This window comes from Podarcis gaigeae, assembly GCF_964106915.1.
Source record: "Podarcis gaigeae genome assembly, chromosome: 3".
NCBI classification, from domain to species: domain Eukaryota; kingdom Metazoa; phylum Chordata; class Lepidosauria; order Squamata; family Lacertidae; genus Podarcis; species Podarcis gaigeae.
Window position 1 is genome coordinate 76,629,497 of NC_139680.1, and position 25,049 is coordinate 76,654,545.

The following is a 25,049-nucleotide window of genomic DNA, read 5'->3' on the forward strand; positions in this document are numbered from 1 at the left end:
CCTCTCCAGCCTAAAGGTAGAACTCTGACATTGGAGGGGGAGATCTGAGGTTGAATTCCTCACCCCGCCATTATGATACAATGGCCAAACTGATGTTAGATCTATAGCATTAGTAGGGCTAAATGTGATGGGGGGGGGGCATGCTACAGAAAGACTGGGAAATGGCTTGGATCCAGGACTCTGACATGCTCCCAAAGCAGGGAAAGATTTTGAATAGTTTATGAGCCAGTCTAAAATTTCTCCTGTCCCCCCCCCCCCCACTGTTCTCAAACAATGTAAAGCAGACAAAGGAGGGTCAGAGTACTCCTCAGACTTTGTTTTTGTCCTGCTCATGCAGTTAAAACAGTTTTCAGATTCTCCCTCTTAGGGTTGCAGCACAACAGCTATTTTTCAAGTGCACCAAAGGCACTTGTCAGTTTTGCCTCTCTGCTATGCCTGTGCAGATATTAAAAACCTTTCTGGGTGATTACTTATGCAAAGTGAAAATATGAGTGTCAGACAGCACAGTGTCCTCCAGGTCCTATTTTTGCCAGCTTATCACACCACAAGTTTGCAATGAAAATATTAACCTGTGCCTTAGCTCTTTGGGGCCCAGCAACTTGGTATTGATGCAGCTGTGTAACCTTCATTCAGCAACTGATTCTATATCCACTCCCAATTTTGGATGGTGGACAATGGGGTAGTGTTCAACATAGCACTAAGCAAATTGTTCCATCAGCACAAGGATTTCTCCTTGCCCATCTCTTCTCCCTACATGACCCTTAAACCTATTCGCTACTCATACTTCCTATGTTCACCACCAGTTAATCCAGTAGAAGCCTTTGTGATCTTAGCTGTACATAAGTGACTTTCCAATTCAGCTTTGTAATGACTACAATCGTTTTTTGGATTCAGCATTATACCTCCTTGCAAAAAGACAATAAATTACCCAATGTAACCCCCCAACTTTTTCCATAGTCAAAGTAGCATAAGTGGGAAGAAGTGACATTTATTTGAACTTGAATTTGGAGAACTTACATTTGACCCTTGTCTATTTAAGCCACTCCTGCCAACAGAGCATCATTTTATTTGACCTTGTTTTGCAAGGAACTGTTTGCAATCAAGCATTTAAGCATTTTCATGCCCATGTTAGGTTCCAACAAACATGCACCAAGAAAGAGCTGAAGATACAAGGATTGTGGGCAGGCCAGCATGTATTCCATGATAGCACAGTAACATTGTAAATTAGGATGCAGAAATTACACAACTTGAAGGTTGGCTTCAGAATTTCTGGGTGATGCTTGGTGCACCTCAAACAAAATGCAGCAAATCTTATTACTAGCAGGTCAATATTTCACTAGTCTTAACCAGAAAAATGAAGCCTCACTTGTGGTTTCCAAGATCACTAACATTTTCAAGATTCTTCTACAATCCTGAATATTTGAAACTCACTTTCCTTTGAGTTTGATTTTGATTTTGGAGTTGTGCTGCTTCAAAAGCTAGAGGGGAAACCTCAAACCACACACATGTCTACAATCAGACAATGTCTAATCAGACAAGGTGATCGGGTCAGTTTCACAACCTGGCTAGAAAACTTGAAATGTTCCTTTTTAACCAGGCCTTTGGTAGATCTGATTGACCTCCTATGCCCTTTTAAAATGTGAGGGGTTTTTTGGGGGGGGGTGTTATTGGGTTGTTGCTTTTCTTTTCATTATATATTTTGTGGTTTTACTGTATATTCTGATTTTATTCTGTGAAAAGTCCTGAGACCTGCGAGTATAGGGATTTTCTGCTGTAAGGAAAAAAGATGGATAAAGCAATGGGAAAATATGAGAGGATTACCATTGGCTTGTGACATTGTCTGGGCCCCTATAAAATGCATGAATGAGGCACAGCAACTATATTAAAAGCCTCCTGTGAAAGCACTTTCATTATAAGCAAAATATAAATATTTTGAGCAAAAATAGTGCTATAACCATCCGCTCATGTTCCTTCCCACATTTTCAACTGCAAAGTTATGGAGTGGTGTAACACAAAGCTAGCAACATAACTGTATAAACGCAAACCACAGTAAAGATTACTTAGATTAGAAGTGTTTAAGAGCACTTTTAATTCATTTTAATTCAGATTATTTTACTTATCAAAGCAAAACTTATGTACAAATCTATATACTGTACCAACATTGACATTCATGCTGTACTCAAACATCCCTCTCTAAATACAAATATTACATCACAGACAGCTTCTAAGTCAGCTGCTCCATCGCACGTTACAGAACTTCACTTCCTTTGTATTTAAAATTTTAAAAATTACTTGTTTTCTGCTATTGTTCTGCAGTGAGTAAATGAAAGTCCCCTTTGCAAGAAATGACTGAGAATCAAATTTCTGCAGAGCATACCCGTTTTAGTACAGACATTGTGTATCTTTTTGTAAGGTACAAATGGGACATTGCATAGGCAGGATATGCAGTACTGAATTCCGAGAACTGACACTATTTTTAAAGTGTTTGTCTAGGAGGATTTTGCTTTTAGTCTCACAAAAATATTACGGGGCTTACCAGAACAGGGAGAATGAGTGTCAATCTTGAAAGATTGCAAGTGGTAGAATTAAAATTTTCTTAGCTCTCTAGAAATTGAGAGAGAAGTTTTGGCTACATGGTAAAGAGCCAACAGCAGGCTTGAGCAAAGCAATTCAAGCTAGCAGCGCTTCACTCTAAAGGCCCCTTCAGTGGACACGCATAACAGGAATTGAGGGACTCTGGAGTATAGTTAACCCAGTCTTGTCTCCTCACAGAGAAGGCAACGGTGATATGGAGAAACAGAAAATTAAGTGGGAGGAAAGGAAGCAAGTGCAAAAATAAAACAAAATGTGATTAAAGAATGCTGGTCTCCCCTGGGTGCTAAGGGGCTTATTTTAGTAAAAATTTACTGGCCATTTCAGCTACTGTTAACAGAAATCAAAACACAGAAAATCTTTTAACAGCACCTGGTCCTTCAGATACAAACAAACGTTAAAAATATGACCACCAGCTATTTTTGAGCAACACTGCAAGGTTTTCCATATCACCTGACTTAGTAAGTGCAGTTTGATGTAAATCAAGAGTCTCTGAATAGACAAAATAATAAAAGTTCATAACAAATGATGGTTCAAGAGATGTACAAAGATAAACACACTGAACACTGGAAGGATGAACATAATTTACATGTTTAAAGTTAGGTACTTCATACTTAAATATTTTGTCCAATGTCTAACCTTTCCTACCTTAAATATTCAAGTTGGTATTATATCCCCCCCTTAGAACAGTTTGTATAAAGATTGATTTTGTTTTCCCCAATGTCAAATAAATGGTTGCTTCCACCACTAAGTAGAAAAGCCTTCGTTAACTTCTCTGTTGTAATAAAGCTTTGAAATTCTGCAGTTCTCGTATACTTGTGGAAAGCCTGTGATGCAGAAAAAAGAAGATTGAGAATAAAAAGATTGCACATTGTAATCAATCTCAAGTTAGAAACACTAAACTCCCTAGTTTGAGAGTCTCTGCCTTGAGGGCACTGGAAATTAATTCATTCCTCACAGTCCAGTACCTTTTTCATGACACAATGACTGGCAATATTACCTCACAGTGTTCTTTCAAAAAAAGTTCATTTCACCAAAAATGCTGAAGAAAAAAGTAACTTCATTATTACTTTTTCACCTGAAATGTTTGTGTGAATCAATACTTTGATATAAAACAGGATTAGTGTCCTGTGCAACTGAAGATGAAGTCCAGAACACTGGAACTTCTATTCTCAGTGTGGAAACCGCAGTTCTCATGTACGTGACTAATATATATTTAGTATCTTGATCAAAATAAAAATGTTCTTTTTGAAAATGCATTAGGAGAGACCTTTGTAAAAGTGTGGTTGCTGTGGATTCAACCCTAGCAGCTGTTTGAAATATTTGTAGATTTTTAAAAGCAAACCTGAACCATTTCCTATTCCATGTACTCTTCAGCAATCATCAGGTCAACCATCAACATGTGCTGCTTCATGTAACTTAATGAAGCTATACTACTATTAAAATGAATGGGAAAGTGAAATTATGACCCCAATATAACTGGGCAATATTCAAATATACCCATCTGCAATCAGAGTGGACTTCTGCTTGTGCAACAGTAGTTCCTGTTCTCCCCCAAATACGCTTTAGCAGGTTTAGGAAGGGAAGGAAGAATTCTGCTTGCTTAAATGTTGCGCAACATCATTGGTATCTGGCCTGTATCACATATTTTTTGCTTGTTTTTTAGGTTGTAGCATTTAGAGCACTGGTGTTTTTTTATAACTCCCCCCTTACATTCTTGTGTGTAGAAAAAAAACCTAATAACAAAGCACTGAAGAGGTCCATTGGACCCCAGGAGTAATTTGACTTTAGGGGGTTTATTCTGCTCCAAATTATCTTTATGTTGACACTTTCACAATGTAAACTTGTAACACTGATATTTCATTTATAATGTCCTTTGGTAAACAGAACCCCCCCCCCCCCCGCATTCAGCTATTGGAATACATCGGACCCCTTCCATCATTCACTATGAGCCTAATATTTCACCTAGATGTTTCATCTGTTAATGTTTTCTCTTCTGTTATAAGCCAATGTTTAATGTTGAACTGGAGTTATTCTGAAATCAAGTTACAGCTTTATTTTAAGCTAGGATTTTAATGGTTTCTGTTGGATCCCAGTAGCAGATTGATGGGGGGGGATGGTGCAGAAGAATTAAAATACATAGCCTATAACTACATAGCTATAAAATAATTAAGTGTAAAAATATAACTTGCCTTCCAAATGCATTTAGAAGAGCAACTATTTCTTGTCGTGTCAGTTGAAATCCTTTTGATGGGCTATTTTCAGGAAGATTTTTTATTTCCTTTTCCGAGAATAAGATCTTCAAAGCAGTTCCTAAACCTTGAGTCTAAAAGAATACAGTAAAACAGCAAGAATACAGAACCCCCTAGTCCCAAACCCCCAGCTGATAACAGAAAGGTTTTATATAGCTTGGACACATGATTATCATGCAGCAATTAAAGCCTTTCTGCCACCAACCTTACACAATGTAATACATGCAGTCTCCTGGTCCTTTACCATTTTATTTTCAGTTCATATTAATCAGCTCATTCTCAATAAAATAATAAAACCCTGTTTTCCAGCTTTTTCCATTATTCTTGATGAATATATAACTGCAATACAAAGAATAAAAGTCTCGACAAGGTATGATTTATAATTTATAATTACTAAAAATATTCCTATCTTTGTAAGACTATGTACTGCACTCAAAACAACAACAAAGTACAGTTTATGCAGCTGGAATTCAAGGCACAAGTCTTTGTATAAACAAGACTGAAATTATGTGAGTGCATACTAAGGCTAATAAATATGGGCTTTGTAGTGACACGCACCACTGTGCTGATATGAAGAAGAAGAAGAAGAAGAAGAGTTTGGATTTGATATCCCGCCTTTCACTCCCCTTCAGGAGTCTCAAAGCGGCTAACATTCTCCTTTCCCTTCCTCCCCCACAACAAACACTCTGTGAGGTGAGTGGGGCTGAGAGACTTCAGAGAAGTGTGACTGGCCCAAGGTCACCCAGCAGCTGCATGTGGAGGAGCGGAGACTTGAACCCGGTTCCCCAGATACATCCACAAAAGGCAGAGTCCCAACCCCAGGGTTCTGGGCCTGTTGCAAGGCAAAATCCCCAAACTCCTGGCATCAGAAGAATGTGCCAGAAGGTTTTGCATGGGAGACCATTTCACAGCCCCAGAGCATGTTAACTCACAAAAAAATCACATACCTGCAATTTGCCCCATAACCTGCACTTATCACATCCAACACAGTCCATTATGCGGGATATGTTCTTGAAATGTAACCTGAATTCTTCCTACCAATAAAAACAAAACATATTTTTTAAAGATACAATAAAAAGTGTGGATTCGCCCCTCAACCCCCATCCATGTGTATGAATTCATCTTCTCTTTTCAGTACTAACCACCAGGTGGTGTTAAATCTGCACCGGTGCTCTCACTAGCTCAAAGTGCAGTTCACTAACCAAGGCCTGCAAACTGGTTACTGTACTTTCTACACTAACCACTGTCAGCTCTGAAAAGGAAAAGGTTAATTTGCACATGAAAGGTTAGGAGACTATAAAGCCAGCTGGGAACTCCAAACCCTCTAATCATGGCTAGGATAGGGCAGTATTACATAACCATACCAGTTATTATAGGAAATATTCTGATTTGCTTTAATAATAAACCATGTTTAATACAGTGGTACCTTGGTTTAAGAACAGTCCGGTTTAAGAACAATTTGGTTTACAAACTCCACAAAACCAGAAATAGTGTCTTGGTTTGAGAACTTTACCTCGGTCTAAAGAACGGAATCCAAACGGTGGAATGGTACCAGTGGCGGGAGGCCTCACTAGGGAAAGCGCACCTCGGTTTAAGAACGGTTTTGGTTTAAGAACGGACTTCCGGAACGGATTAAGTTTGTAAACCGAGGTACCACTGTACTGTTTTGCAGAACAGCAACATATTAAGGTAAATGAAAGAACCATTGTATGTGAGCTCCAAACGTAATGTGATGGTGCTAAAATTAGGCAAGTGAATACCATGGGCTAGTCTAAATTAAAAAACAAAAAACCAACAGGGTGCGTTCAGTGATGCAGCCCATTAGCAAAAATGTACCAGAGTTTTATGGTCAGTGGAGTATCCAGCATGTTTCTAGTAATTTGCTTAAGTGCTTCATAAATGTGTGAGAATTTAGAAGTAGGTTATGGTTTGCTGAGGAGGCTTACTCAAATGAAATTAGAGAAGTTCTCATGCTGAAGCCACAGTCAAGACCAAGCAGTTCTCTATTCTGAATCATATTCTAACCAAACCAATTTCATCTGTCCCCAAAACACCTGAAGAGTCCCCCCCCCCAAAAAAGATTAATGCCTAGTTTTAAAGACTTTTTGCCTTGTTTGCATAGCTTATGTAAACATTTCACTGGCATTATTGTATTTACCTTTAAAGATTTTGCCCCTTTTTTGTCTCCAGCAAACATGGATTTTTCATCAAAGTGCATAGGGAACGACCTAAGTGAATGAAATATGTCAATGATCAAAAATAATCTAAAAACTCTCTGTCTACTGCTTAGAATGAAGTGAAAGGGATCTACGTTGTACAATTTCTCAATAATATCTCAGTGGCAAATCATAAGTCACAGCACAGGATGGCAGAACACTTGACTTAGTCAGAAGACAGTGTTAAGGCACATGTGATTTGAGACTGAGTCAGATCTTCCTTTACATGCCCTCCACAGCAGGGGTGGAGCCTGAAAGGCACATTCCCTCATGAAGAACCTCTCAGGGGCCACGGAAATGCATATGACTCTTATGCATACTAAAGTCAGGCCTTTCTACACACAAATCTCCCTCTATCCAGGCAAACAAAATAAATTTCAGTGCAGTTCAAAAACACATTCCAGCCAAGCAAAAGCACTTGAGGAGGGCATGGAACAGAACTGGTGAAGAGAGTGGTCTGGAAAGGAGGTGCTTTGAGTGAGCAGAAGACAACTTGCAGCAAGGGAATCAGGGAGTGCCAATTGACAGAGAGTATTAAAGAAGAAACAGAAACAGCAGAGGGAGACAAGGATACATCCAAAGGCAGGCTTGGCAAAGACCTCTCTGCCCCACCTCCTGCAATAGTCCTGGTTCCCTTCCTGAATTTTCAAGCTTTTACTTGTAGAGCTATAAAAGATGGGTATGGGCAGGATTCTATTCAGTTGTTCACCATACAGTAAACTTGCTCACGTCTTCCAGTGTTGGGTCAATGGATACAAAGGCACTTGAATAATTGACAAACCTGAGACCCTTTATTTTTAAACTGTATAAGAAAGTTCAGAATTTCATTTTATTCATGTTTCAGATAATTAAATAACTTTATACATAATAGGTGACTTATATTTATGTTCCAGCAATGCTGCAAGGAATTTTGTCTGCTTAGATCTCATGAGTGCAAAACTACTGGCTAAGAGACTGAAGGAAGAAGTGGGACAGGAAATAGGCCAAATTCAAAAGGCTACATGCTCCCCCCCCCAATTTTGTACACACAAGGGAAACTTCCTCTTGTCCACAGTAACTATGACAAAAGCTAAGTGGAGGGTTTTTTTTCCATTTTCCAGTGCTTGCTTTTCATTTCGGAAAGGTTAAGAAATGTTCCTCTTATATTTTACACTCCAGATATCCCTTTGATGCAATTTCTTGTAGTTTCTTTTAATCCAATATTGTTCAAGCAGCTGTATCTAGTTGCACATTAAATTTGGGGATGGGAAGGCACACTTACTTTGTGTCCCTGAAAATTTCTAACAAGAGGGACTTTGTCTCTGTATCCTCTTGGGAATTTCCAGTGTAAAGATCTACAATCGAACGCTCGAAGTACGATGCGACTTTTGACAATGCGCGTAGTTCCACCAAATATAAGAAATATAAATTTTTTAGCCTTCTTGGACCTTCGCTTTTTGTTTCACTGGAGTCAAAGCGATGGATAAATTCTTTGACATTGGATCCCCAACGAGGTCTCCCCCAAGTTTCTAATAAGAGAAAAACAATTTTGGACAAACTGAATTATGCTTGCACAGAGATAGCAATTTGTTGTTGTTGTTTAGTCGTTTAGTCGTGTCCAACTCTTCGTGACCCCATGGACCAGAGAACGCCAGGCACCTCTGTCCTCCACTGCCTCCCGCAGTTTGGTCAAACTCATGCTGGTAACCTCGAAAACACTATCCAACCATCTCGTCCTCTGCCGTCCCCTTCTCCTTGTGCCCTCCATCTTTCCCAACATCAGGGTCTTCTCCAGGGAGTCTTCTCTTCTCATGAGGTGGCCAAAGTACTGGAGCCTCAGCTTCACAGATATAGCTTCACAGAGATAGCAATTAACTTCCCACAATAATGGAGATGATCACAGTATTAAAAATATAAAATACCTTCAAGTAGATAATTTGCACAAAGATGTATGTTGATACTAGCATGAAGTCCAGAAATGAGCTTATAGAATACACGTTTCTCAAGACAGAGACCTAGGTAGAATAAGCATTGTTAAAAAGTGAACTCATGAAAGCATGACTCACAAGCCTGCATTTCTGCTAAGTAATGGGCTACAGTGAGCCTTGGGCTAACATCCCCCCACTCTTCAAGCTCATAAGGAAGCTTTCGAGTTGGATTGTAAACAAACCACAATTGCCTATGGCCATAATAAAGGCATGATTTCCAAACTCAACTATTCCTCAATAACCAGGCCCACAAGTTTGGACATCAAAGTGTGATTTGTTTAAAATGGGAAATGGTTCTCTCCTTTTCACTGTGTACCAGTAGAAACCCACAATTTCTCACTGTGTCTGAACTAGGTGGGATCTGAATGTGCAGAAGTGGCATGGAGGGGTGTGGGAAAGACGAAACTGGTGAAAGGCACTAATGGATAGCATATTTGAGCATATTATGGGATGAGAGGTAAGCTTGGGAAATAATCTGTTCCGAATACTTTTATAAACACTTTATTTTAATGAGAACTATTCAATCTGAGCTCTTACGGTTTCCAAAAGGTGTAAGAGCACAGTTCCTACCTCCAGTTTAAGTGACCCTGCAGTGTTAGCTGTACAGATGCATTACAATCTATCGGAGGTAAAAATCAGAAAGTAATGTGGAACCTTAAAGATTAACAAGCTAACTGTAGCATGAATTTTCATGGGCTACAGCATTTTTATCTCTAGCCTATGAAAGTTCATTTCACAGTAAGTTCATTAGTCTCCAAAGGTACTACAGGACTCTCTAGCAGCTAGAGAGTCCTGTAGTATCTTTGGAGACTAATGAACTTACTGTGAAATGAACTTTCATAGCTGCATAGCTGGACTAACATAGCTATCCTCTATTTTGGAGGTATAGAAATGCTAATGAACAAGGTACTTTGCTCACCTTCTAGCCATGTATAGAAAGATTCTCCTGCAAGCACAGAAATAAATTCACATTAGTAGCTTCAACAAAATTCCAGATTTTTAAAACACACTAGACAGAAACCAAAACACAGGGCATATGATTTAAGGAAAACCTGAATCTGTTAAAGACTTGATTCTCCATCTGTCACCTTCACACAATTTAAATTGTGAAGCATTGATTTTTCTATTTTGAGGGGCAAGTTTCAACATCATACATCAGAATAGCACCATTTTTGCAAGTACCCCCCCCCCCACAAAAAAGGATGGACAAGTATTTGTGTTCCAAATCCTAAGTCTTGTTCTGTATGTTTTTATTCTCTTTCTCCCTCCCTGCCCACTTTTTGCTCCCTCACCCTCTATTGTAATTCAGCAACAGTATTCAGTATTGAGGTATTTTAAAGATGTACTGTATTTTTCCATCTATAAGATGCCCCCATATATAAGACGCCCCCTATTTTTGGGGTCTCCAATTTAAGAAAATTTAAGAGCCTAGGACTTGCCGATCAGGAAGGTCAGCGGTTCGAATTCCTGCAAAGGGGTGAGCTCCCGTTGCTCGGTCCCTGCTCCCACCAACCTAGCAGTTTGAAAGCACGTCAAAGTGCAAGTAGATAAATAGGTACCGCTCCGGCGGGAAGGTAAACGGCGTTTCTGTGTGCTGCTCTGGTTCGCCAGAAGCAGCTTAGTCATGCTGGCCACATGACCCGGAAGCTGTACGCCGGCTCCGTCGGCCAATAAAACGAGATGAGCGCCGCAACCCCAGAGTCGGCCACGACTGGACCTAATGGTCCCTTTACCTTTACCTTATCCATGTATAAGATGCCCCAAAAATTTTGACTTTATTTTAAAGGTGGGTAAACCTAGTCTTATACATGGAAAAATACTGTATATCCAGCATACTGAATGTATTTAGTTGACATTAAGGGTAAAAGTGAAATTGTAAAGAATATTATGAAGACTCACCATCATCCTCTCCTGAAAAAAAAAGAAAGAAAGATGCAGAAGATGAGAACAATTTATTCCCCTCTTATGTCTCTACCGAAAATCAAACACACGTCTGTTATTTTTAAAATATATAAACTTCTTGATTTGTGATTCACCCCATCAGTTATTTAGTTCAGGCACAAATATATATGTACTAAAATAATGATCTTACACTGTACAACACAGATAAACATTTAACTGCAATATAGAGAATCAACAAACTCAAATGTTGCAGCATTTGCTAATTTTACTGATATTTTGAAAAGCAATTCTACATTTCTCAGTTGTACAGGGATCTCAGCTTCATACAATTTTTTTTCTTTTTTTTCCAAATTGTAGCTTTGCTTTCTTATTCCTGGCAAATAGTTTCAAATAAAAGTTGCATTTCATCCGTTATTTAAGGGGAAATGTAATTACAACCAGAACAAATTATTTTTTGGAACCAGCATTGCTGATGGATGCACAAGTGACATACATAGCTCATGGTGCCTTTTGAAAAGTATAGTTAAGGTGCTAGCAGCATCCCGTCTTAGAGAGATAGCCATAATTATCAATGCTGTGGTACCATCAAAGCTAATTTACTTTTGTGAGTTGTATGTCAGTTCTGGTAACTTCATGTGATGCAGAATGAAGTGGCCAGATTGTTAACTGGTATGGAATACTGTAAATATATTGTTGCAGTGTTTCAGGACCCAATTCAAAGTGCTGAACTGACCTCTTTAGTCCTTCTGTGTACCCCCTCATCTGCAGATATTAGGTAGGTGGCTACCAAAGAGATTGTGTCATCCACACAGACATTTGGCCTGTTTTTTTTCACTGCTATCTTTTAGACAGGCTCTGAATGGCATTGAGTCTTTACTGTTTTTCTCTTGCCGCTTGCATGTTATTTTACCGTCTGTAGTTTTTGCTGATGTCTTTATTTCATATATTACATTTTAGAGGGCATTATTACCAATATGCGGATGACACACAACTCTATTTCCCCTTGTCCACTCAAGTAGGAGGAGTAGTGGGCGTGCTGAATCAGAAGCTCAATCCAGTCAGGAGAGTAATAGTTATACAAGCAATAGTGGAGTAATAGTTGTATTGAATATTGGCCCATTAACATTTTATTGTATATAGCCTAGAGGCAGTGGCTATAGACAACTAATACATTTAACTAGTAAATGTAGCATTAATGATGATGATTTGTTTTGCAAGCCACCTTGAGGGCACTTATCAAATGCAAGATATGCATCTTATGAATATATAAACAAACTCTAATGCTTGGGGGTGAGGAAGGAACATTAGCAAGTCTAATTAAGTGGGCCATCTCCATTCATTAAATCCTTACTGGTTTCCTAAATGGCATGGCTGTATTGAACCTTCAAAACCATTCTTATAATTACAAAGTATTTAGTGACCCACCCTTGCTGGGTGCCAGAGGGTTTAGTGGACGATACACTGATCGTGGCCTAAAGGAAAAGAGATTAGAAATATGTTTTTGTAATCCAAAAAATCTCAAATGTTTCAAAATAAATTCTGCCCGCCCTTCCCAGTTACTTGAAGCAATTTTCTTCATAGATACTGTTCCATACTCTCCATGCAGAGGGCCCTTTGTATCCAGTGTAACGCTCTGGATTCAGCAGCAAATCCACATACTGAGCATCAGGAGATCTCTCATCTAAAGAAAAAATACAGATGTTAATTATGCATTAATTGTGTAATTGTGTGTGCATTTACACACACACACACACATATACACAGGAAGACAAAACAGTTTGGCTAATGCAAAAAGTCAAATGCATTATTACTACTGATCACATTACATAGATGCTTGTACAGATGGCAAATTGCCCCACCTTATTTACATCTTGCCCTTTATTATTTACACTTGGAACAGGAGACTTATTTAGACAAAGTAAAATGCTTCAGCAGGTAGCCTACTGCTACTTCCCTCTTCATTATTTGCAAAATGCTGGGAAACTAGATAGAATAGTAGTACCAAGTGACTCATTACTTACATTACAAACATGCACAATTACACAAGTGAGTACAGTATTTTATTAAAGGAGCCTAATTTCCAGTTATGGGGAACACATTTTAACTTTCTTAATTTGTTTATGTAATACTAATTATAACCACATAAAAAGGAGAAAACCCAGATATAGAAGACAAGACAGCTGTATACATGGGCTTATAATTGGTTCTAGAATGTATATTTATTGTAAGAGCTGTTTTCAGCACTTTTGATGTTGAGTGTCCTTCATCCTCTCTCCTCTCTTTGACTTTGAATGCAACATTTTGTTAGGGCTTGTGCTTTGTTTTTGCAACTTGAGGCCTTTGGACACTAGCTGATCCAACACTTTCCAAGCACAATACTAGGGTACTGGTCAGATGATCTTGCAATCGTAGGTTGGTAGATTATGAATAAGAAGAGATTCAGCTTTCTCTCGCCTTTAGAAAAAATTATTGAATAAGTGCCCCATTCTCTGTTTCCCATATAATGTTCACAGTGACTTTCAATTACGTCCAAATTGGTAAATAATGATCAGTGTTTGCGCTCCAAATCACAATCAGAATTCATGGCTTGAAGAGGGTTTCTTATCCTGGCTTAGTTTTCTTATTTAAATTAAGCCTATTCTGGTTTAAAATTATTAACAATATTTGAAGATTTGGACTGTATAAGTGGGACCTGCAACCAAATGTGGAAATGTAGAGGATGCCTATTCAGGATTCCAGCCAGCCAAGCCATCTTCAAGGATACTCCATATGCTTGTCCCTCACATCTGGATTTCTGTGTCACCATTTCCACCATCCTTAAGTCAGCATTTCATTGCCACCGAATGTGCTCGGTCCACAGTGGACTATCTTTTGTTTTTTCTTCTCCCAGAAATATTTCTGCTTCTGAAAAGAGTTGGGTTCTTTGGATCCTGCTGATACCATTCCTCTTGTTCACAGGTGGTACTGTCTTGGCTATATCAGGATCCACAATTGGAGGTGTTGATCTTTAATAGGTTTACTCTTCACAGCAAACTATGTTTAGTGCTAAAACTAAGGGACGGGGATTGCATGACCCCATGGTTCCTTTTGGTTTGGAAGATCAGAATTGAGGCTGTTTTTTAAGAGCAATGTATAAATATTTTGGCACACTTTCTCTTTTGTGAAGTACATTAAGATGATTTTCAATTGACTTAGCTACACATTGCCTTATAAAATATAGTTCAAAAGAATGAACAAATTTACCATCCAGTTCACAAAAATGGTCCTGTGAATCATCATATCTGGCCCAGTCAATGAAAGCCTCTTTACTTTGGTTGCTGTGGAAAGGAGCAAAAATAGACTAGTGGTAATGGACATAATATAGTCTCATTTCTCATTTTTATGTTTTCCCATCACTTTTAAAAACAGAGATTGCTACCAACATCGTCCCAAAAGGACCTTCAAGACAGCTCATAAAAATGAAAAGGGTTTTTTTTAGATAAAAGTAATCTTATGAAACTAACATTGACTACATGAAACTGTCGTTAAGGGTATAAAGTGCAACTAATTTCTCATAAAGTAACACGACAAGTAATCAACTGCCAAGTTTTCATACAGACTAGTTTATAATTAACACTAGAATTGTATATTCAGCCCAGATACATAGCACTAATTTATTTAGATAGCTATCCTTGAGACCATCATGCTAACAAACATGTTTATATGCTGCTGTATCACTTTTTAATCCTTACTCTTTATTCAGCATTAGCACACAGAACTTGGTTGAAAGAAAACGGAGGAAAAGTTCAGCACAGTCTGCAAGTGAATTTCAAAATTAATGCCTACGTACAGTACTACCAGCAGAGAAACAGTTCTGAAAACTAGGCGTCAATATCTGGAACAGCTTGCTTCCTCCGTTTGTATTCATTATGTTAGTCTTTTTAGTTTAACTGATAAAAGTATGCTTGGACAACAGCTACAAATAAATATGTTTTGTGTAAGTGAAATCTAACACTGGCATGTTCTCTTTACCACAGAACTTACAAGAATAGTATGTATGGAGCAGTGGCGTAGCGTGGGGGGTGCAGGGGGGGCCGGGCGCACCGGGCGCAACATCTGGGGGTTAGGGTTAGGGGGCGCAAATCCACGGGTTAGGGGGCACAAATTACTTGCCTTGCCCCGGGTGCTGACAACCCACGCTACGCCACTGGTATGGAGAAAAGCCCCCAAAAAGCTAAATATATCAAGCCTTGCCACTCCAGTTAACAATGAAAAAAAGGCTTACCTTAATGTACTATTAATTGCTCCTAGTTTGTTAGCTTGTTCACAGTCTTCGAGTTCTTTGGTATGGTTTGCTTTCTTTGAATACTGCAAGGCAGAGTATATGATATTTAATATCACCAACAAATATATTTTTCATTTTAAATCTTAGGGCATTTGCCTGTCACTTACTCAATGCAGCCATGACTGACAAGTGAGGTAACATTAAGTATTTCCAAGTATTACCATTCTCTGGACCAGAGACAGAAGCTTCCATTCTTATGCACATTTATGGTACTGCAGGCCATAAATTCTACTATCACTAATTTTTATTTATATATGCATATCTGGGATTTAAGTATGCATTAAGGAGAAGTATTTTCAGTGTTTGCTTAACATTTCCCCCCCAAGGCAATTTTACAAGTGATTGTTTAACAGGAAGCTACATTATAAAAGCCTCCTGACCAGCTGCCCATGCTACCAGGTTTGGCCCACTTAGCTTCTGCTCACCTTGGAAAACAAGGTTGGGAGGGAGGGGGGGAGCCCAGAGAGCCTCATCAACGGTATCCATGGCAAGGAAACACAGTGGGACTTCCTAGCACTGCTGCCAGCTTCAATTCTGTCTCATAGGAGGGGGGGAAATGCACTCCTATACAAACAGCACCTAGAATGCACCATCATGCTTCACCACTGGGTAAACATAGCACAATGCTATGTTAGCTGCTAAAGTAGCAGGAGTGGAGAGCTATCACTTGTATCTGAGGCAAATGCAACATGCCAGTCAGATGTTTTCCTAGTGCAGTGGGGGGCAGAAAAGTCCATAATTTTTATTTCAGAAGAGCTTACTCACTTTGTTAGCACTCCCAGCTTTAATTCCAACTGGTACTTTACTCTAGAAGAAGCAAACAAGTTACATGATTATTCAACCTTTTCATTCTCAACACTGACTAGTTCTAAAGATTGCTAAATCAATGAGCCACACCAGTTTGAGCATCAATACTCCACGCTGGGATATAGTTCCATTTCATTTATGATTTGACCATTTTTGCTATGGGTACCCTATGCACATTTACTAGTAAGCAAGCTCATTGGAAAAAGTTCAGTGGAACTTCTCTATGAAAAGCTTAGGATGAGTTAGCATTTAAATCAGAACTGTTCATAATATGATGGCCAAAAATCTAAACACTCTTTAAGCCCCTGTCGTATTACTGTCATTAATAGTACTGAAATATAGTACCCTTTAAGCTCCTAAGTTATCTTATCTGCTATTTAAACTGAACTAGAGTTGCCTATCTTTACACAAAACTAAAATTTCACTAGCAAAGTAGCTTTCCAACAGCAGTGAATGCAGTGCCAATAAAAGCTGTCAAACTTCCTGCAATGTTAACCCCCACTTTCAAACTTCCTGCAATGTATGTTAACCCCCACTCCCATCAACACAGAATTATATCAGTGTTATGCAAACTCTTGCAAAAATGGCAGTAAGTAAAGTTTCATATTATTCTGTTCAACAAAGGCAATACTATTCTGGTTTCCTCCTTTTTTTGCAAACATACCTCGGGACAAGGCTCTACATGGCAATCTCTGATAGAACAATGGCCATCGTCAGCCCAAAAAGGACATGGTCTCTTCAGATTAACCTTAAAACCAAGAAACATATACATACTGTCAGTCAATTAATTTTGAACTAAATAGGGAAACTTCCCTTCAATAGAATAAGCTGTCATATAAAAAAAAGTGAAAGATTAGGGCGCTGCAAACAAATATCTAGAGTTTTCATTTATTTGGCTGACTTAAAAATATGAGCCAGCTACAAGCATGGGGTGGGGGTGCCCACACAAGCAATTTCTGAAGCTTTCTTCTGGGAATAATTTGATTTGATTGGCTTTTACTGCATTAACAACATCTCAATACCACAGCACAAAATACAGTCCAGTGCTTTTTTGTGCCTTCTCCTCTGGCCTCACATGAATGCTCAGTACAAAATGTGATTGATATTACTTGACCTATTTTGTAAAAGTTCTTGATCAGAGAAGTTGCTGGACCTGAATACTGCAAGTTACTCAATTCATCAAAGGGGGAAGTGGGAAGCCGCAGTGATGTGCCAATAAAGCTTTACAAACAGTTAAATAAAATGGGCTGAAAGAACAAAACAATCCTATCCATTGTCTTTTGAAAATTCTTATGTTCCTATTGCTAAGAAAGAACTAATATTATACTTTTTAACACTGCTAAATCTTCTAATTTTTTCAAGGTAATGAAAATAGAGACACCCATAATTGAATAATTTATGGTTACAGATAGGTAGCCGTGTTGGTCTGCCATAGTCAAAACAAAAAAAATTCCTTGCACACTTCTTGGTATGAGCTTTCGTGTGCATGCACACTTCTTCTGTGTATCTGAAGAAGTGTGCATGCACACGAAAGCTCATACCAAGAACTAACTTAGTTGGTCTTTAAGGTGCTACTGGAAGGAATTTTTTTTTGTTTCGAATAATTTATGTCTTGCAGTGAATATATATATATAGTTGCATGAACCTATGTTGAAAATGTTCCTTATTGCTTGTGCTTTGTTTTATTGATGTGCAAGAGATTTGTTTGTGCAATTTTATTGTAATATATTTAATATAAAAAAGATTCAGCCAAAGATTTCAACAACAAGTGTTGTTTGCAATCAAGCAGATCCAGCACATCCAGATTAAACAGGAATCACACGTCTTCCAGGAAGCTTAAGCTTTAAAATGCAAGCCCCCACTTCAAGTTACATCAACAGTATTAATGGTATCAGTGCAAAGGAAGACAGTTTCCAAGATCAAATATTCTTAATCCTCTTTCAACCATAGCACAAGGACTTATCTAACATACAATTGCAGCCACAGCTGATATGCACCACTTAGATATTCTTTAAAAGATTACAGCATTACTTAAATCAAACCTGGTCTGTTGGCATCTTACATTTAAAATAGTTCATTTCTATTCCACACTTTGTTAATCTGAAAAGTTTCAGTTTCCTTTAATATACACAGGCCTCAAGTTTTGCAAAAAAGTGAGCTACAGCTGCTACAGTGCACGTATCCCACATGCAAGTTCAGAAAGTTTAGGATATTGATTCAAATTTTTAATTAGGACAAATCCTTCCCAATTAAACCTAAACTACTTATAAATGTGTAGAGTTCACACAGTAATCCAACAAATGACTCATATAGCTTATGCAACATTTTTATCAACTGCTGCTGGATACAAAAAATGTCATAAGCAAGATAAAGAAGTTAAAATATTTTTAGTCGAATTGAAGTAATACATAGCACACTTTTTGGGGTGGGATGGGGTCAAAGAGGAAATTGTTTTTAGCAACAGGCAACTGGGGAGAAACATTACATTTTCTAATACTGTAGGCACCTTCTGACTAAGCCAGTTGTTCATAATGACTACACAGCTACTATTAAAAACACAGGGTTGGATCCAGAGAGGCATGACCCCTATTTGTGTGCTAGGGCTTTCTGGATCCCACCAATGATCCTTGTAATAAAATGAGATGGGACTCAGAGGCCTACAAGGGATGGTGAAAGATGGATAGAATTTAGGGAACTTGCCCTGCACAAGAGGAAGTCCCTTTTTAAAACACTTGCAAAAATAAAATAAATAAAAATGGTTATCTTTGGCCATTCTGTAAGTGGGAAGAGGACAGGTGGAACAAAAGATTATATATGAAGATGCAGTGAACAATAAAACAGAAAATCCTAAGTATTAACAAAGTTTCTAGCACAATTGCCAATGAAGTTGGTAGCTGGACTACAGAATACTTTACAAAGGGTAACCATTTTTCTTTTATTTTTTAAAAAATATTTAAAAATATTACAGATTTTCATGAATTACAAAAGAACATACAATATCTGTTGTTGTTGTTGTTATTGTTCAGATTATACAGTCTTTTGGTTACGTTCAATGTAAGACAATATGGTATCCGGAGGTAGAGGGAGAGATTAGAGGGGAGAGGGTGGATGATAAACTTAGAACTATTTTGATACAGCACTGTATGAAACAGAAATGGCCACATTAAATGTTATAACCTTCAGTTATACAGCTTATCAAGAGCAAATTCCAAAACCATCAGGTGTAGACTGTATCTGCTTCACATTCACAGAAGACAGCTTTTATCTAACATTAGTTTACTTTCACTATAGTACACCTTGGATCAAGCAATGCCGAAGGTCGTTAGCTACATTTGGTCATCATTGTTTGCTCAAGTACCTGATAAGGTTTTCATTTAATTCTTCAGGTACTGTTTTTAACCAATTCCATTAAGAAAAAAAAAGGCTAACCAATTTATCTGAAGCTAATTCCAGGTTCTAAAGACAGGAGTTACATCAAAATGAGGGTGTTTTTCCCCCAAAACTACCAGAACATATGGAGTTTATGTTTTGTGATTGTAAAAGGTTTTAATTAATTCAATTTTGTATTTTTATATTGTTGTGACCTATTCTGCGACCTTATGGTGATGGGCATGTAAAAAATCCAATGATGGCATATAGTGCTTCAGAGTACAGTACTGCTCTTCCAACCCACAGTGTATTTCCTTTTCACACTAATTTGAAGCTTCGAAGTAGGTTTCATTTTTAGTACAGTTTTACTATAACCCCTGTATTTCTTTTACTTTGTAGGAGAACAGAGAAAGAAAAATCGATTTCACTAAGCCAGTGTTTCTCAAGCGATAAGCCAGGACCACCAGTGGGACTTAATCCTCTTTCCACTGCCAATGCAGTGCATCCTTCCTTACCCACCCCATCCCTGATCATACTGTAGCCTTTTGGTTGGATGGATGCCAATTCCCTGCATACTGAGTAAAGGTGACTGTGGGACAGAAGCTGGGAGCAGAAGGAGGAAAACAGAAAGAGAGAGATGAGAGGGTCTTGCGTCCCATAGGAATTTTAAAAGAGATAAAGCATTATTTAAAAAATAGAACAAAGTGGTAAGAGGGGGGAAAGAGTTACGAGAAGAAAGTTGTTAAAGGAGGGAGAAGTAAATGTAAAAGAGCAGGGATGAAAGAAACTAACACTTTCGGGCTAGGTTAAGAAGGAAAAGAGAAAAGGTGACAGCAGATAGAGTAAACATACATTAAAGAGAAATGCTGGGGTGGATATAAAATAAAAAGCCTTCTCCATTTAGAGCCTTGTATTGGCAAATAACCCCCAAATAAAAGTCTGAATGATGGAACTCCTTTCCACAAGAAAACTACTATGGGATAGAATTTAGTAATTTCCAAAGAGAGGTTAGGTATCAACAGAAAATATCACCACCAGTTTGTAAATGATGGGCCTCAGTAGTTTTCAGCTCACTCACATGGACCAAGGAGCAGAGAGTCTGAGAATGTCTGCACTAAACTATATAGTAATAGGCCGTTTTTTACTCTACCTTGTAGTATCTGAAATAGTCCCGTTCTAGAAGTTTCTGTATTTGGGGGAAGATCTTAACATTGTTGAAGTCGTCAATGCTTTCTATGTCGCATAAGCAGTCATCAAGCACTCCTGATAACTAGAAAAACAAAACAAAAAGACTAAATAGCAATATCACTTATAGCTAAAAGTTTTTGATTGAGCAAGAAGACAATTAGAGAGAAATCATCATAAATAGCAATGCAAATGGCATTTGCTTGACGGAATTTACATGAAACCTACACACATATGGGCAAGGTAACACTGTTTTTAAACTTATAGCAAAACAAGCATTTGCATTTGTGATACACAATCTATGCACATTTCATGTGACTCTCTATGTGGAAATATCACCTGTGCAGTAGTGGTGTGGTGTGTGGGGTAAGACTTCAGTACCGTATTTTTCGCTCTATAACACGCACCCGACCATAACACGCACATAGTTTTTAGAGGAGGAAAATCCGTAGGCATGCCACCCGTAGGCATTCCCTCCATACTTCCCCTTACTTTTTAGGAGGAAAAAAGTGAGTGTTGTGGTGCAAAAAATACGGTAGCTTATTCTTGAATGCAATGGGACAAAGCTGGCAGACTTATTAATAGTATGCAGAGTACATTTACCATCCTTCCTTAATCTATCTAAAATAATGATAGAATTTGCTTTCATTAACTTCGATTTTAATTAAATTCTGTGCAGGGAATCCTTTATCACTCTTTAGCAGAATGTTAAATTAGACAATAAGCACCCCCTATGTTTTGTTTGCAGTGTGCCATTGGAATTCAGCAATTGTTTTCAGTTGCCCAGTTTGCACATAATACCAAGTCAAACTATGGGAGCAAACATGCAAGCTCCAAGATAAGACAATGGCTGCTTTGGTCCTACTGCTGTGAGCCATGTGATGGTTTGGCATGTTGTGTCGCATTGTGTATGAACCCAAGCTTCTGGTTTATCATGCTCTAGTTTAGGCACACCATGAGCTGTAGTCAATGTTTGTTCTATGGCTTACATCTCACATTTTAGCTCACAGCAGCAGGACTGGAGGAGGAGAAAAGCAGCCAAGCTTCTCTGGACACCTGAAAATTTGCAATTACCCATAGTTTGGCTTAGCGTTATGTGAAAACCAGGTCATTGTATAAACAGGTTATCATTGTCAGTATTCAACACTATATTTTAAGAATGCACTGCATTTCCTTAGAGGGCGACCAAAAACCCATGCAATATTTATTTATTATGAAAGTGAAAAAATTCAAAGCATTGTGAAACTGAAAGGAGCTTCCTCCCATCATATAAGACTGCTGAGATTGGAAGTGTACTTGAATTATATTCACTTTGGGAATTCTTTTCATTAAATCTGATGGATACGTTTATATTCAGAATTTCAGTCTAAGCACATTAGAACTATTCATTTTATTTCTATAGCTGCCAATACTAAAAAGCAGCAGTGCATTTTTCAAGGAGGTCAGAACAGTATATATTATAACTTGTAAGCTACAAAAACATATACACTTACGATTAAGTCATTTAACTCCTAGCCTATAAAGCTTAAACCTATAAAAGAGGATTCTATAAGGAGGCCAACAATTATTCATGCTTTTTATAATGCTTTTAAGATGAGAATAATATTTCAAAATAAAACTTTCTTTTTTTAATTATACATTAAAAATCCACTTTACTTTCCCCCCCTAAGAGAACTATATTAAAGATACTGTACATGAAATGAAGTCCAGTTTTAAGTCTTGTATTTTTAAAAAATAAATCAAGCACATTTAAAATACTGGTGATCTAACACTGGTTATCCTTATTAGTAATATTATAATACAAAGTGCAATAAAATAATTAAATCAAATGTTATATCAGGTAAACAGCAAAACGACAAAGAAAGTTGCTTGGAAAATTTCTCCTGTTCTTGTACGTAGGCAGGCAAAATAGTCAGTAGTAATCCCAGGATGTGAGCAAGTTACACGGAAATAGTACAGTGGTACCTCGGGTTACATATGCTTCAGGTTACAGACTCTGCTAACCCAGAAACAGTGCTTCAGGTTAAGAACTTTGCTTCAGGATAAGAACAGAAATCGTGCTCCGGCGGCGCAGCAGCAGCAGAAGGCCCCAATAGCTAAAGTGGTGCTTCAGGTTAAGAACAGTTCCACGTTAAGTACAGACCTCTGGAACAAATTAAGTACTTAACCCGAGGTACCACTGTATCTCCCATAAGAATGGGAATATTTAAAAAGAATTACCATCATCTCCACTAATCACATGAATAATGTTTGGAGGGAAAGTGAGACTATGCTCTGTAATAAAAGTTTTCCATTTCCAGTGTGAATGCCTTTGGCATCCGTATCAGGAGGCTGAATGACTGGACATCTAGAAGTTAGGAGTACGTGTCACTGCCCAAGAACTTCAAATCCATGCCACTTTGTGAACAGACAGGACATAACAACTTGAAATTGGCTCCTGGAATATTTCTTTTTCCCAGACCTGCTCATTTTGTGGACAATCTGAGGTACAATTTAAGGATCATCTGGGAAGGGCAACCGATAGGAAGGAGCAGTGCACATCTTCAAAACCAGAAGTGGCACTTAAACTATTACAAGGAAAACCAAAAGGACACTTCAGCTATAGAATGTTGTTTTACAGGGAGGAGGTGGAGAGAAAATGGGCTGAAAACATTTAAGTTAAACATTATGGTCTGAAAATACTACAGAGTATGGTTATGCAACATCAAAAGCTGTAATAACAACAAACATCATAATCAGCAAAAAGCAAGTTTTACTTTCATACCCAAATCTGAAGAGTAGCCCAAATCCACAATTATTTTAACAGTTGTTTGCTTCTGATCTTCTACTGCAGGTATACTCTACACAATTGATACCATTCAACCTTTTGTATAATTTCAAAGAAAACCAAACTGAAATATTGTTTCCCATGACAAATCAACCTAGAGCTTGCATGTAACTCTTAACAGTAAGGGGGGGGGGGGATATGCCAGTTATGCAAAGCATTCCTTCTCATGCTAGGAAAAATTTCCATCTTATTTACCTTGAAATACACTATAAAGACCACATAGCTTCTTCCTGCTAGCAAAAACATCTCTACACACATGTTCTTTGCCCTGATATAATATAATCCCATTTGACACACTCTTGGCTCAATTAGAAATTAGCATCAAACATCTGCCAAGCCAAGGCAGAACAAACACAACTGATCGCATCTCCCCAAGGAAGACCTCAACTGTATCTTACTGAGGAAAGGAAGGATTTAGAAACCCTTATTAAAGATGCTGCTGCATCTAAAGCTGCTTGCATCTTTACTCTCACAGCTAAAAAGAGGAGCCACTGAACAGGCAGGATCAGGCCCACACCTGCTGGAAGGCCGTCCAGAGAATTGGACATACTAATAAACGCTTCATAAAGCACCCGAAATTTTCTCAGCGCTGTAAAAAGAGCACAATCCTTGCGTCCAGGGTCACAGTCTACTAAACAGGAAGGAGGGAAGAGAAAATCAAGCCATGGGATACCTAAGGATGGGGCCAAGTTGACCTCCCCCTTGCCCTGGCAATCTTCCTGAGAGGTGGGGAAAGGGTGCAGCCCTCGAGTGGCCCTATATTTCGGAGGCCAGAGAGCGCATCCCTTCAGCTCTGCCGTCCCAGATGCGGTCCATCAGGGGTAGCCAACATGGTGCCCTCCGAACGTGGGGCTGCAATGCCCGTCGGCTCTAGCCAGCATGGCCAACCGTCAGGAGGGACGATGGGAGTTGTAGTCCGGCCACATCTGGAGGGCAACACGGTGGCAACCCCTGCTATGGAGGCACGGAAAGCGTTAGCTGACAAGCCCACGGGCAGACTCCGACCCAGCCACCCAGCCGTCGCCACCTCTCGCTCCCCTTCTCACCTGGGCCTCTGCCGCGCACCAGAGGCAGCCCACGGTGGCCGCCGCCAGCAGGAGCTGCGCCGCCGCCTCCGCTGCAGTTCTCCGGGCAACTCTGCTGATGCTCATGCTGCAGAACCCTCTCCCCGCTCGCCCCGGGGCGGAGGGCGCCCCTCGCCGCCGCCTCAGGGCAGCCCGGAGCACCGGAGGATGCCTCCCTTCTCCCCGAGGTTGCCACCGACGCTGGGAAAGAGGAGCTTGCCGGGCGGGCGGGCGAGCGGACAGGCGGCCGGCCGGATGCGCCGCGCTCACCTCAGCCTCCTCAGCGCTCGCTCTGCTGCTGCCGCTGCTCTTCCTCCTCCTATTCCTCGCAGCCCCCACGCCGCTCTTGTTGTGTACGGGGAAGGAGGGAGGGAGAGCGCACGCCCCAGCTAGACACTTTCCCTTTTACCACAGGAGCAGGAGCGACAGCGGAGGCTACCCTCTCGGCTGCCGCGCAAAGCGTTTCGGGAAGTGTAGTGCGACGCCGTCACCCTTCGCTCTTGCATTTCTCTTGCCTCAGAGGCGGGCGGCGAAAGGGGAGGGA

At 39.3% G+C, this 25,049-nt stretch overlaps 1 protein-coding gene across 1 annotated transcript; it reads right to left on the reverse strand.

The window, feature by feature from the left end:
* Positions 1–2,065: 2,065 nt before the first annotated feature.
* On the reverse strand, positions 2,066–25,032 carry ERO1B (endoplasmic reticulum oxidoreductase 1 beta). Its single transcript, XM_083732571.1, has 16 exons — positions 24,488–25,032; positions 20,580–20,699; positions 16,725–16,808; positions 16,019–16,060; positions 15,194–15,276; positions 14,173–14,246; positions 12,490–12,610; positions 12,355–12,401; positions 10,927–10,938; positions 9,947–9,973; positions 8,962–9,054; positions 8,322–8,568; positions 7,003–7,072; positions 5,792–5,878; positions 4,785–4,918; positions 2,066–3,419 (listed from the first exon to the last, which is right to left on the reverse strand). The coding sequence occupies exons 1-16, from the start codon at positions 24,590–24,592 to the stop codon at positions 3,359–3,361; spliced, it is 1,407 nt and encodes a 468-aa protein (XP_083588697.1). The 5' UTR covers positions 24,593–25,032; the 3' UTR covers positions 2,066–3,358.
* Positions 25,033–25,049: the final 17 nt, after the last annotated feature.